The sequence below is a fragment of the Amblyomma maculatum genome, chromosome 5 (genome assembly GCF_055883805.1).
Source record: "Amblyomma maculatum isolate TAMU_Amacu chromosome 5, ASM5588380v1, whole genome shotgun sequence".
In the NCBI taxonomy this organism is placed as follows: Eukaryota; Metazoa; Arthropoda; class Arachnida; order Ixodida; family Ixodidae; genus Amblyomma; species Amblyomma maculatum.
The window spans coordinates 36,811,358-36,826,075 of record NC_139348.1 but is presented as its reverse complement, the minus strand read 5'-3'; the positions used below and the strand labels follow the sequence as shown (position 1 = coordinate 36,826,075).

At 45.5% G+C, this 14,718-nt stretch overlaps 1 protein-coding gene across 1 annotated transcript; it reads left to right on the top strand.

The window, feature by feature from the left end:
- Positions 1-1,187: 1,187 nt before the first annotated feature.
- Positions 1,188-8,884, top strand: LOC146188045 (uncharacterized). Its single transcript, XM_084603070.1, has 5 exons — positions 1,188-1,454; positions 3,241-3,381; positions 4,992-5,080; positions 7,957-8,176; positions 8,424-8,884. Exons 2-5 carry the CDS (start codon positions 3,336-3,338, stop codon positions 8,504-8,506), a joined length of 438 nt encoding a protein of 145 aa, XP_084459196.1. The 5' UTR covers positions 1,188-1,454; positions 3,241-3,335; the 3' UTR covers positions 8,507-8,884.
- Positions 8,885-14,718: the final 5,834 nt, after the last annotated feature.

Genomic DNA, 14,718 nt, shown 5'->3' with positions numbered 1-14,718 from the left:
TTTATCAAAATATACACAATCGCATTCGTTTTTTTTTTTTTTTTTGCTGTGCAAGTAAACATCATTTTCATTTTATTTTGAATCCATGCTATTTTTTTTTTTTTTCATGCGCTAGATCTTATTTTTAGCGCGAGTTTCTTAGTCACCACACAAGGACCAAGAATATTCACCCCTTCCTCCCTTTTTCCTTAAGTGTATAAGATAACTTTCTTTTCACGCATTTCATGTGCTTATTTTTGTGTGTGCGGTATTACTTGGTCTATGTCTTGCCCCTCTGAATTTTTTTTTTTACATAAAATATAACACATTCAAGAATTTGCATACATGTTAAAGAATGCCAGGTGGTTCAAATTGATCGCTTTCGCAGCCTGCTGCTTCGATGGCGATGCATGCGCGAGACGGCGTCTACATCTGTGACCGCTGCTTCAGCACTCTGACACGGTACGCAACGAAGCTCGGCGTAGGGCTGGCAGGGTTCTTCAGTATTTGGGTCGGCACTGCAGCCTGGCAACGCTTGGCTCGCAGCGACGCTGTTAGCAAGCGCGGCCTGCTTCCGTCGTGATTTAGTGCACCTCTGTACGGCGCGACGTTGACGTCGCGCAAGTGCGCTTTTACCGTGGTGGCATTTCCAGTGCGTGCGACAGGTAGGCGACGGGTAGACGGTTATCGCAGTACCATCGATAACGGCTTCAAAAGCCTGCGGTTAAATGCACTTCACGATGTGCCTAGTGCCGGATGTCACACTATTCACGAAAGTCAAGCTCGTTTACCTCCTATCACAGTTTAAAGACCAGCAATTAATACGTCGGCGACGTCGGTACTATCATGCACAAGAAGCCCACGCAGCCGAGGTTACCAAGAACTGCCAGTAAAACCAACGTTCTCACGTTGAGTAAAACCAATGAAGATTGACATGCACCACAAGAATTCCGCTTCAAAAAAAAAAGAGCGCTGCTGTTGCTAGTGACAATAATTTGCTTAAATTATTTGCGTTTGTTACGCATCACATATCATTAGTAAAAAAACAAACTCTTCAATTTGTTTTTTAATCATAGCTTTTATTTTAAAAGTTTTTTTTTAAATTTGCAAAAGTGAATTTAAAATTTTGATTTGTTCGAAATGGCGCTTGAGACTCTAGCGCTATATCGTTTTCGTGAGAACAGCCGGCGGCATACTTCACTATGTATTTCATGACTGTAGGAAGTTGATTGTTCGCGTTCGTTGTGTTCGTCGTGTTTTCACAGCGTGAGTAGTGCAAATGGCCGATCACGTCTTGGTTAAATGGGCGACCGCTCAGAAGTGGTACGCATACCCCGTAAGAAACCTACAATCAAAAGAACTGCAGGCGAAACTGGTCGATAATCCAAAATACTGGAAGATTATTCTGAACCAAGGAGTACTACATGTCCAATGGAAGGAGGGGTCGTATTCTCCTGCGTTCAGCCTCGGAGTGGGTAAGCAGTCAAACGTCTCTTGTCTCTTTTCGTTTTCGTAATAATGTTCACCGGTGAAAACACCTTCCTTTGCTACTCGCGGTGAGTCGTGTCGCGAAGTCGTTTACATGCCCGCATTACGACCGCATTGTGTTAAACGGCAGGTGACAGTAGTGCACATGGTGCACGGGGTAGACAGACAGTTGATTCCGGGAATTACGTGAAATAATAATAATAAAAAAAGCCTAATGAACAGAATTCGCGGAAATGAGAAGTAGAATAAACGGGCCAGCTGTCGTTACGTGGACCTGATTTTCCCTGTTTACACAGCAAATGGCATTTCTCGGTGTTTCGTGATAACAGGAGTAGGCTTCCAATTTGGGCTCCGTAAAAAAAAAAAAGGAAAATGATCTTGTTCTTACCGTTGTCTCGGTACGGTGCGGCATAGAGAATGGCAGCTCCTTGAATATTGAAGCTGATTTAGAACAAGTTTTAAAGATGCCCAGGGTGCTCGTTTCGAGACAACTGGTAGTGTAGCAGCGAAACGGACACTTTTACAGCTGCAGGCTACTGAAGTTTAAGCAGATAAAAGCGCCCAACGTTTTGTCGCATTCATTTATTTTCATGTTCATTTCTTTGTTTCTTTTTATTGAAGCATCAAACATGCTTCCTTTCTTCGCTACCAGCCATTCTCCAGATTTCGCGCAGAGAGAGAAAACTTTATTTCAAAAAGAAAAAAAAGGAAAACAAAAGAAGTGTGTGTGTGGGGGGGGGGGGGGGTGCAGTGCATAGAGTCGCCATTCCAAGACCGCAGTGGCCTGGGCTGCCGCTTTTGCCTGAGTTACCAGACTACGCTGGGTCGCTAGGTCAGAGCGTAGCAAGGCAAGCAGTGATATCAGTTACCAACAGCATAATGCTTAGTGGGTGGAACAGCACGAAAAGACGAAGCACACAAGAAAAGAGTGTGTTTCGTCTTTTCGCGCTGTTCCATCGACTATGCAATTGTACCAACTCGCCCAACTGTCCATCCTACTTCAAAGCATAATGCTGCAATGATTTTTAGCTGTCGATCTAAAAGTTGCTCCCAGTGCACAGGGTACGGCCAACAGGTGGAAGAGCACCGCTCTCTTCACTTTATTTTCAATGCTGCCGTTGCGCTTTGCCACTAGTTCAGGACGAGGTTGTCTGCCACGGGATCGCGTGCTCCCTTTCATAAAGCTCACGACTGTACATGGGTACAATCCCAGCATTCATGGCCGCATTTCAGTGGAGGTGAAATGCAAGTTGACTGTGTACTGTATGATGTCATTTGCACATTAAAAAACCCCAGGTGAGCCCACCACTACGGCATCCCTCATAGCTATAGCTTAAGTCGCTTTGGGACATAAAACACCATGAACCTACCATAAAGCAGAGTGACTATGTTTTACGGTATGCGTGGGAGCTCAAACTGTTTTTCTGGAAATGCATCCTTTGTTTTGTCCACTACTGCTCAAGTGGGCATTCTGCCCACTTGAGCAGTAGTGATGCTGGATGTTGTCAGCTCGCAGTTAAACATTACCGTGTCCTTTTATGTGCAAGGTTTGCTCAAGGGCTAATGTTCCTCCTTAAGAAGTGTTGCTTTGAACCCTTAACAGTGTCCATGCTACGTTTCTCTTGTCAGTGGTCTTCATTTGGTCACTGTTTTTCTAATCTCATGTGTGGAACCAGATATCTGCACAATGCGTTATACTGAATAATTTTTGTATGATGCATTTGAGTGCAAATACAATTTAGTGAATAGACCTTGCCACATGTCGTTTTGCAGGAAAACTGCAGCTGTGACAAAATGTCTAAGCCAACAAATGCAAAAAAGAGAGTCCTGGAGCTTGAGGATGAAGTGGAGTCTGCAAAAAAAAAAGAATGAAGAAATATAAGGCCGCAAGAGATGAAGCACGTCAGATGCTTGGTATGTGATCGCTTTTTTCTGAAGCCATTGGGATGCTGATCTCCATTGCTATGAGACTGAAATTATTTGCTGTATCACCAGATGCTATGTAAAGCATAACAAATTCAAGTGCTAACTCTTAAATGAATAAGACCTCTTGGTCTGTAGCACGTCCTAGTAAAAGCACCAGTAAGATTATGTTGCTGCAATAAGGTTCCCCCTACACTGAGGATTAGGATCGGTGTTCTTCCTGTAGTTGTCTTTGCAACACATTATAGGTGGTGTACAGTAGTGCTCAGCTACACCGTGGCGCTGCTGCATGACGCCACCAACCACCATGCCTGCAGTGCACGTAGCAGATGAACTGCTGCCACTCCTGGTCTGCAAGCATGCTTTGTTTGTGTTACAGTGACTTGCGTGTCACCTGTCATTGCTTGGGATCCGCATGCATCTGAGATTGAGCCTGTTGTCGTATGTGATAGCTGCATGAAAATGCATGGTAAACAAATGCCACTCAAGGTGAGCACCTGTGCTGGTTTGTGCTGCTCAAGCCGAGGCCGAAAAGCAGGCGCGGGATCGGGTTTCTTTCTGTTCTGGAGTGGTCGGTGACAACAACGCTCCAGTGAACCCGGAGAGCTGCATTAGGTTCAAACACATTCACGGGGTATAAGTTGTAGCCAGACGGCTGCGGCAGGTCTGTGGTGCTCTTGCATTACGGTGGACGGCGTATCTGAATGGAACCCTTGATTCCCTCAGATTTTAACCACAGAGTCTCCTGCAAATGATGAGGTGCATCTAGAATGAGCGCAGGAGGGACACCAAAAAATCTAAATTTGTATGAAATTATCATATGTGGCCTCGTCCTGTCTTGGACCTTGGAGTCCTTATGGCATGCGCTTCATTTTCCTGTGCCATTTTGGTCACTTAGGTGGTGGTTTTGTTTTCACAACAGGAAATTTATGCTTGTGCAAGCTCGGCACCTGGCTCAGCAATCTGCCTAACTTAACTCGGTCACTAACCATGTTAGCAAATGTCGACACGAAAGACAGACACGAGATAGGTGAAGCATGGGCTATCGAGTATCAGCTACACACTTGAGTGTCAGCCTTTGTCCAAACGTATGGCGTATTGCTGCCGCCATACATGTATATTGCATGCTGACCTCTTCAAGGCCCTTGCTACCGACAGACTGTTTCAGGGATGTGATCTGACTAACTTCTGTTAAAGCGCTCACTGCTATCTCGGCATCATCATCCGCACCCATGAATTCATTCTAAGCAATAGCAGCTCCCGTCAGTTGCACTGTAGTTACAACGTCCTCCGCAGTTAATTCAATCCAGGCATTTCCACAGCGAACAAAGAGATCAGAAGTGGGATGTCAGCATTGGCTTCATCAATTGCTATCAGCATCCCCTAGATTATGTACCGCTGATAGGGCGCCTTGAGTGCGTGAGTGATGCCAGTGCCTAGCAGCAAAATTTTGAATGGCGCATTTGGTGACAGAAAGGGGTTGGTCATGCAGTCAAGGGCAAAGAAAAGGCTTTTTTCCTGTGGTGAATGTTACATGGGCTGCTGCTGCTAGTGATGAAATAGTATGTTTTGTTTAAGCTTTTCTTTTTTGTTTTTTTCAGATGTTGCTGAGCTGGTCAATCAGCTGACGGAATCCGTTAATAATGCTGCGTGTACAACACAAGCAGTTGTGCCACCAACCGAGGCTCAGGTTAGTTGCTTTAGTCTAGTGTCTGCATGGTTGTCCTCATTACTGCCTTTCTTGATGAAACTTTTTTAAGGGTCACACAAGAACTTGGTTCTAGCTTTATGATAGCACTGCCACAAGTCATGCACTTCCATTGAGAAGTGTGCAGGGATAGGGAAACGAGGAGCTCATTATCCATGTGAATGAAGTCAGCAGTCACTGAATTCATAGATAGGCAAGAAGCAATGCTCTTTATGATTGTTTGGCTCTTAGGGTTTAATGTCCAAAGCGACTCAGGCTATGAGAGATACTGTAGTGCAAGGCTCTGGAAATTTCGACCACTTGGGGTTCCTTAACGTGCACCGACAGCACAGAGCACACGGGCACCTTGCGTTTCACCTCCACTGAAAAGCGGCTGCCGTGGCCGGGATGCTCTTTATGAGGCTGGGATCACAGACTGCATAATTAGTAGCATAATGATATTTTAAATGAATGTCAATTTAATAGAAACGACAGAAGACATACAGTGCTAGTTTCCTAAATTCGTCAAAACAACCATGAAAAAAAATCCCATCTGCTTCCTTTCATTTTAGTGACTGTTACTTCATTCGTGTGTACTTTGATTTGGAAGAGTTTTTGTGAAAGCTGTAGTGATCGGAAGTGCAAGGTTACTTTTGTTTACGCTTCCTGTTGAGCATACTTCGCTTGGGCTATAGCAAAGCCCTTTTCATCAGAAAAGAGATTTCCATTAGCTTGTTTAATATTCAGCAATTTCTTAGGTTATCGATCTCGGAAGGCCATCTTTTTGCACTACAACTCGAATGACGCAGCTGGTGCTCCTCTAATCAGTCATTTTAGCGACTTGGGCCAGTCATCATGGTATTCAAGCTAATGTGCAGATAATCCACTTGCACCTGACAGCCACCTGCAATGTCACTCTGGCAAGTCAAAGGCAATTAACCACCATGGTATTGCCAGGAGGGTCTCCTTTGAGAAGGAGTTGTGGCTTCTTAAGCTGATCCAACAATAGTTCAATTTCACTTTAACCCCTTGAGCACTATTATTTCGAGATTTCTAGCTAAAATTGCTTAAAATTACGATATCATTAAAGGCCACATTCCATGAAAATTTGTTTTCTGTGTTGTGAGTGAAACATCAAGAGCATGGCGCTGGCAAGTGGCATGGCCGAACACACATTCTTCGATGATTTGTGTGGCTTAACGAGACCACATGATATCCAAAAGTTAGGAGGAGCTGCTAACTCTGGTCGTTCATTTGAGGTGGGAGGGTGAAATACGAATCAACATTCCAGTGCTCTTCAATGCTGAGTCAGGCTTGCTACACCTAGGCTATGCAGACATGTTGATACAGCTTGGTTAAAGCAGGGCTTTATATGTTGGGTGGTAGCCTACACTGGTCGCATCATACCCTTAAAGGCGGAGCTTAAGTGTCCCTTTAGATTTCATTTTTACTGCTGGTTTCTATTGGTAGTGTAATAAAAAAGGAGGTATCCGAGACAAAAATATTTGAATCAGAAACTAAGTCAAATGAGCGCAATGAAGTTTATTGCTCATTACGTGAAAAATCAACTGCCCGCCAATAAGCAGCAATCTAGTCGAGTAACATATAGCGAGGTAGCTGGAAATGTTTTACAAGGGACGACCAAGAATGGAAGCCCAGGGGGTTTCATCGGAATGTTGTCAATTTTCATCCACTGACACAGAACTCGCAATAGTATCGTCTGAGCTGTCATCATCTTCGTCAGAAGAACTACTCATGTCATCACTGTCGTCTTCGCTTCCCATAACAATGCAAAAATTGGTGTCTGAGCCATCTTCGGATGGCGAGGATGGCAACGAAGAAAAGCTTCTTTCCCGCGATGACGGGCCAACAGTGCATGCGTTGCTCTACCAGGCACTATTTTTCTCATTAAGGCTGCTTAAAAGGCTTTCAAGCGGTAGAACAAAAAGCAGTTAACGGGTCAGTGGTGCCATCTGTCAAATGGCGCATCACCTAAGCCACAGAGGAGCGCTGTACTCGCCTAAAACTTTCAGGGTGAGGATCTATCCTGCAAGGACAAGCTACACTCGTCCAAAATGGCTTGAGGGCAGCTTTACAAGGACGAGCTGCTTGTCCAAAGTGCTTGAGGGGTTAAATTATGAAAGCTACCTGTGCAAGCTGGAAACTAAATGTTGCCTCAAAGTAGCACATACAGAGCAGGGAGTGCATGCTTTTAGTAAACCTTCATTGGCAGTGTTTTTAATTGGTTGAGCTTCTGATGTACGAAAAGGATGTTAGTATTTTTAATCAGGAGGTGACAGTGTGGGCACTGTGCTCTGTCTAAACTGGCTTTTAATGACCTTTGCAATGTTAATGATAAGTGAATCCCTTTATTTTTTGACTTAAAATCTGTTTTTTTATTGTTGAAATGCAAGCATAAATTAGGTCATTAAAAAATCTCTTATTTCTTGTTTTTTCTTCTGCTATAGCAATGCACTATTAGCGCTCAATCCTTTGCGGGGCATTATGTGCCCTCTTTTTGGCTAGTTACCTTAAATACATAGTACAGAATTGTCAGGTTACGCTAATAAAAATGTTAAAATGTTTGGCATCACTAAAAATTACATCAAAACACCGCACGGGAAGGTGTCAAAAACATCCGATAGTTTTTGTATGCCTTCATTGTTGTACATGTTAAAGTACGGCTTCTTGAATGTGTATTTTTACTTGCAAACAAATTACCTTAATTATGCGTTTTGGGGTTTCTTTGAATGTTCTGAAGCTGGTCTAAGTTTTTTGTTGTTTGTAAAGCCCCTTCATTTTCTTATTGCATATCAAGGAATATTGTTTTATGTTACAATACTGGTCATAGTACTAATATTTGCTTTTTGTTTTTGCAGGTGCACATTGGCAGCAATATTATGGTAAATCAGCAGTTGATTGACCGTATGAAACTCAGTGCGGGCAATCAAGCAACAAAGTTTGCTTGTAACTTGGTGCGGGTTGTGTTCTCACCCGAAGAACTGGAAGAAAGCTCACTTTATGGCCGTGTCTGCAATGCCCGCAAGGAAGAAGCTCCAAAAAAGGCACTCGACTGCCCAAAATTGGATGCTGTTATCTGTAAGTCCTTGAGCTCATAGCCTGTGCATGTGATGCAAGAGCATTCTGAAATATTGTCCAAACAGCTGACTTTTCAGTGATGGTCAGGGCCATAATGCTTGCCTTAATGCATAATGCTGTGGTGCCTGCATGGCGCTCACACTGTCCGTGCTCTGTATATTTAATTTACAAAAGCTAAGGAAGGCTGGATGGACTCTAGCTTGTTCATTGCAGTCATGCTTCTAATGTTTTTTTTTTCTTTTTGCAGCCTACACCTGCTTGCTCAATGGAGTACTGGCCAAGGTGGCCACCGGCAGTTGCGCATGTTTGCACTGGGATTGTGGGCAGTGATCCGATTTTTTGTCGCAGGGTCTTCGAAAGCAGGCCTAATTGCAAGGCCTAAACACAGGAAGTACATCTATTCAAATAAATATAAGCTCATACAAACAAATGTTTCAGTCTGAACATACTTCCTTCGAACATCCACCAAATATCCCATAGTCATCATTCCTTCGAACTTCCTTTGAACCAATAATTGGCCACTGCCTGTGAACTCAACTCAAACTGACAACGGTCTGTTCACTGGGAGCTCAAAGGAAATTCACAGGAAATTCACAGGATGGTCAGAGAAAGTTAATTCACTGTGAATTCAAAATCAGTAGCCAATTCTCAGTTCAGAGGAAGTTGCTTCCTTCTGACTTTTTTGAGTTCACATTGAACTCAAAGGATGTTCCCATTTTTATAAGGGCGAGCCGTTGAAGACTTCGTCAATGACCAGCGTCGTGGTGTTCCGTCTCGTCTGCGGCAATCTCGATCACCGTCGCCCAGGGCTCGCCCTTCGCCATCTGCTGCGAGGTCCTCATGGGCAGCGCAGGGCCGACTGCCCAGCCCCCAGCGGGAAAACTGAAACCAGCGACCTTCGGGGGTAGGCTCGCTGGACATCGCTGCGCGGGAGACCCCCCAACGACGCGGACACGGAAAGACTACGAATCGACATTGGAAAAGTCCGCGGTTGCCGATTATAACGCTACCTCGACGCCACCACGACGCACCCGCAACGACGACGAATTGCCGGTGGAACCGACGACGCACCAACGCACCCGCAACAACGACGATTTGCCGGTGAAACAGACGACGCAACAACGCACCCGCAACAACGACGAATTGCCGGTGAAACAGACGACGCAACAATGCACCCGCAACAACGACGAATTGCCGGTGGAACAGATGACGCGACAACGCACCCGCAACGATGAAGAATTGCCAGTGGAACGGACACCGCAACAACGCGCCTGCAACAACGACGAATTGCAGGTGAAGCATACCGCGTACACCGACGCAGAGCACTCAAACACTCAGAAGCCTGATATCTGCGAGCAGCTGTCGTTGGACATACCAGTAATACTGGATGGCCGCCATGTTCGACCTTTGTTGGATACTGGCACTGATTATTCTATTTTGAGCAGCCAGTTTGCCGCGATTCTCAATAAGGTTTTGACTCCGTGGGCTGGCACACACGTTCGCACTGCGGGTGGTCATCTGGTTACTCCTCTAGGCATGTGCACGGCCAGGGTTCAAATTCAAGAGTCGACATTTGTGGTAAGCTGCCTCGTTCTGAAAAGCTGCTCACGTGACCTAATTCTGGGCGTAGATTTTCTTCGTGAATATGGCGCAGTTATTGACCTCCGGGATTTTAAGGTCTCGTTTTCTACTGAGAAAGCAGTGGCCCTCAGTAGTACACAGCGACCACTCAATGTGCTTCGAGTTTATGCGGACAGTGTCACGCTGCCACCCCGAACCAGCACCTTCGTTAATGTCAAATGCAATGCACTTCACGATGGTGATGCAATAGCCGAAACTAACCTCTCGTTACTGTTGACGCAGGGAGTCTGTGTGGCTCGCATTTTGATCCATCTTAACTGTGGTCAGTCCAGGGTGCTTGTTACCAATTTTTCGCACGAGTATCGACACCTTTTTCGGAATACTTCCGTAGCTTTCGCGGAACGCATATCTGAAGTCTCCGAGTGCTTGTCCACAGAAACCGTGCCACCGCCCACATCCCTCGACAACCTCGACATTAGCTCAGAGCTATCGGTGAGCCAGCGTGAACAGCTGTTTTCATTGTTACTCGAATTCAGAGAGTGTTTTGCATCATCGTCAAAAGTGCATCAGACTCCCATTGCCAAGCACGAGATCGTGACGTTCGATGATGTGCGCCCAATTCACCAGCACCCCTGCCGCGTCTCTTCGACCGAGCGCGAAGTTATTAAGTCACTAGTTAAACAAATGCTCGAAGATGATGTTATCCAGCCTTCGAATAGCCCATGGCCTTCCCCAGTCGTTCTAATTAAAAAGAAAGACGGCACGTTACGTTTTTGCGTCGATTACCGCAAGCTGAACGCCGTAACCAAGAAGGATGTTTACCCCGCACCTCCACCAGATTTGTCACGGTGTTGGCGACTAAAGCTAGTTTATCAGAGCCGGTGCAGGTGGAATACGTCTGGTACGTCCTGCGAGTCCGGAGCCGATTCACTTCGTCCTTTTTCTCCGAGCGCCACTTCAACGTCTTTCGCTCCGAGCGCCCCCTGGCAGTATGCTAGTCACAAGGACAGAGAGATAAAGAGCATTAAGCAATAGGTGAAAAACAGAGAAGGTAAAAATTGGATAAATTGGATGGAAAAGAAACAGAGTGTGCAATTATACCGAAAGTGGAAAAGGCGGATCAGGAAGGAAGCTTTCTTTGATAACTCAAAAGGCAGTGCCCTACTTTTTGAAGCTAGATCAGGGTGCCTTAGAACACGCAGCTACAAAAAGAAATTTAACAATGAAGATGACGCATGTTTTTTATGTGGTAACTCCAGTGAAACAATATTATACCTTGTTATACTCGAATGTAATGGTATCCATCCGGAAGTCGATGCAGGCGCAGTCACTCTTTCCTGAAGCTCTGGGGTTTAGAGATACCAGTGACCGGGTGAATAAACCGGCGGGGGAAGCTAGCAAAAAAATGACTGGAAGATTGGTGGCTTAAAAGCAGAAAAGTGACATAGTGTTAATAATGTACAAACAAAAATTCAATAAATAGAATGATGGTATAGTCAATTAAAACAATAATTAGGATATAGGGAGAAAAATGAGCATGATAGTTGCTGCTACCACCCCGTTTCAAAGGGGACGCTCCTATACGCAATGCGCAGCGCTTATAGGGGCGCCACTGTAAGCCGCGTAGCGGCGGCCGTCGGAACCCGAGGCGGGCCTCATGCGGCAAGCGTGGTCGCGGTGCGCGCGTGCGATCTGCCGTTTGTGCGCGTCTCGCGGGCACCTCTGCGGTGAGTGTGCGCAAGGGGATCGCACTTTATAATAGTGGACATGTGTTCGATATCACGGCCGTCTGGAACTACATCGCCTCCATATGCATCAAGTGCCTGCTGCAGACGACGTCAACAAAGTTGCGTACGAAGTGGAGCTCGTTTTGAGTGCCCTGCTTTCATTACAACGCCACGCTAATTCGTTATTTTTTTTTACTTATGAACCAATGTTCTTTCTCTGCCTAATGTTACACGCTTGCTTTGTTTATATGCAATATGTTATTACAGTAACTAGCCAGCGTCATCGAAACTGCGAGCGGTTTCGTACCGGTGCGACCGCAGGAAAATCCAGCGAGCTTGCAAACCAGCATTCTGAGCATTAGAAAAATAGCGCATATTGGGCTCCTGGGCAAGAGTTCAGATTGTTCATGCTTGCGCTTTACCACTGCCTGTACAGCATGGATTTCACTTTTTCCGTCGTCGAAAAGGCAGAGCGGGTAGATAATTCCAAGGGGGAGTGAGATATCAACAGAGGCAATATCTGAAAAGCTGCATCACAGGTTAGCCAAGAACATATTAGATTTAAATTTGATATCTTATTTTATTATTGTAGTATTATCTTAATTTCATTTGTATCATCCTCGCGCCCAAATGCAGTGTTACAGCGCGCTTTATAACAAGCTCTGGAGCCCTAGTCTGAATAGCAAGTGCATCGACATGCTATGTTTTCGTAATTGTGCCAGACAACAGGAACACTTACTCTGGTCTTCAAAGTAATTACATGGCAAGTTTCAAAACGCATATTGGCAAATATCTGTTCAATAACCCGCCGCAGTGGCTCAGGCTACTGAGGAGGATCGAGTTATCGAGGCCGAAGTCGACCGCGCCGCTCGCCTTAAATTAGGTGGAGGCGAAACGCAAGATGCAACCGTGTGCGGTGCGATGTCAATGCACGCTAAAGCACGTCTGGCTGAACGTTTCACAAATCTAATGCGTATTGTATTTTCCCGGCTACCGGAGGCGACCAAGTTTAAACAAGAAGTGTTCACGGAAGGTGCAATGACAAGCAGGAAACACTGAAAACATAGTTATCACTCAGACCTGCCACATGGCAAATTTAATGCCTTTTCTATAGAATAACGCTCGTTGAAAATGATATTTGTTTGCTGCTACATAAGAAATTATGATGACATTCGATGAAAATGACATTAGGTATCGAATGAGTGGTACTCATCCGAATGCGATCAACGAGGAAATGTGTTATGTCGATACCAGAGACTCGGCGAGAAGATACACCCAAAATAAACTAAAAACGTGCCACCTGCATTAAATACTACTACGCTCCTATAATTTTGCAGCCAGTCATCTATGTAAAATATGCCAAATAGCATCGTAAAAAAAAAAAAAAAACTGGCACCCATTGCTGCCAGCCAACCTGTAGCCACCGCACTCAGTGCGGGCGGAACAGGTCGCTCCTGCTGCCGCGGTCCGTCGACGCCGAGTCGTCGAAACGGCGGATTTCTTTCGCCACATTCAGAAAAGCATGCTCTGTTCATCTTAAATAATACGCGCTTAATTTGAGGAAGGAATCTAAAAAAGTTATCTTTACTGAGGATTGCTGGCATGCAACGAGATTTTAGAAGAAGTGATACCAGCGATACAAGCAAATTTCTGCTTTTAGCAGCTGCCGCCAGTGTGACGCAGCTCATCCGATTTCGTTCTCTCGCTGCGCTGCTGAGGCGTCGCCGCTGTTACGCCTTCCGTTTACTGTAAGACAATTTGTGAGCCAATGGAACTGATAGTAATGCAGTTTTATGAATAGAAAATGTATTATTTCCAAAGCACTTCCAGCTACGACTTTTATTTGAAACCATTTAGGTGTTTAGGCCTAGCGACGACTAGGGCCTAGCACACGGCCAGAGCGCCGTCGTCGGCCGCCTTCGCGGGCAGGGTCGTTGCGGTAAGCTCGCGGCATCCGATGTGGCAAGCGTTACGAATTTGCCGTATGCTTTCTTGATGAGGCTAAGATCGAGCATTTTTCGACAGGCCTTAATACGCCGACCAAACGATCTGGCGAAAACGCTGGATTCAACGGGGCTGTATGTATGCTGCGCCGTAGGGCAATACTTGAAAGTTATATAAAAGCGCCGTCGGATAGTACACTAGATACTGCCTATTTTACGTGTTGCTCTTGACACTTGCTTTAGTGCGGAAAGTGTACGTTGTTGAAACTCGTACGCGTTTCGCAGTCTAGCGCTGACGTGCGTACCTTCCGTACCCTTGCACAAACAAACGCCGCCGACACAGCCGCTGACTTCGTAAATGATAGTCCTAATCAAGAGGTTAGTTACAAAGTATGCAAGACATGAATGTCAATTTAAAGGCTGCTTTTGTTTACAGCGCCGTCATCTTCTCAACATATTGAAGGCACTCCAATATTTGCATATCAATAACAATTACCATAATTTGGAAATGGCATTTGCTTTGGTCGTGCAGCAGCGCGTCGAAAAAAATGACATTAGCCTGAACAAATGTCATTTGGTGCGATTGCTTGCTTTCTGCGTCGAACAACCGCGATTGACGGCCGCCGTCGTTCTCGTGAAGCATCACTGGAAACTTATACAAACGTGTTCCTGGCAAGGTTTTATGTCTGTTCGAAAACCCAACTACGCAGCAATTCTTCCCGGAAATTGCTAAAGGTTGACAGTGGCATTATATCTGTTAAACCGCGACCAAAGACGAAAACACGACGCGCGCGCATAGACGCTGACATGAACAGCGCTCGACCCAGCCCGCCTACGCTTTGCGGCCTTGGCGACAGGCGGCGTTGTCGGCGTTTTGCGCATCGCGTATATTCCATCTAATTCCATCCATCCATAGACGGCGGCGCCATACAACGCTCGCCCGGTCCCTATTCTCGACGGGAGACAGTTTCCGGCGCACACCTGAGGTCGAAAGAGAGAGAGAAGGTGGCGTGTCGAGTGCGGAGAACACAGAAAACAAAAAGTAGCAAAACAAAATTTAGGTGGAGTTATTTACAAATAACTGCACAAATTTGCAAGTCGTTTTTTTTATGCAACAAACTAATTTAATAAAAGTATAAACGTAAACGAAGACTTGCCTGTTAGTGTTTTGTTATTATTACGCGCATGCGCAAAGCGATTCGCGCGTAGTGCATACTTTCGCGCTGAATTTGAAACTGAATCCCAAAGCGGCGAAGCTAGAGTGGCTGCAGCGCCGAAGTGCCGCTCAGCC

Bases quoted from the DNA above. Each gene is read 5' to 3' on its own strand.
- LOC146188045 (XM_084603070.1), top strand. From the start codon at position 3,336: ATGAAGAAATATAAGGCCGCAAGAGATGAAGCACGTCAGATGCTTG. The intron at 5,081-7,956 runs GTTAGTTGCTTT...TTGTTTTTGCAG, and splicing joins TGCCACCAACCGAGGCTCAG to GTGCACATTGGCAGCAATAT. The intron at 8,177-8,423 runs GTAAGTCCTTGA...TTCTTTTTGCAG, and splicing joins AAAATTGGATGCTGTTATCT to CCTACACCTGCTTGCTCAAT.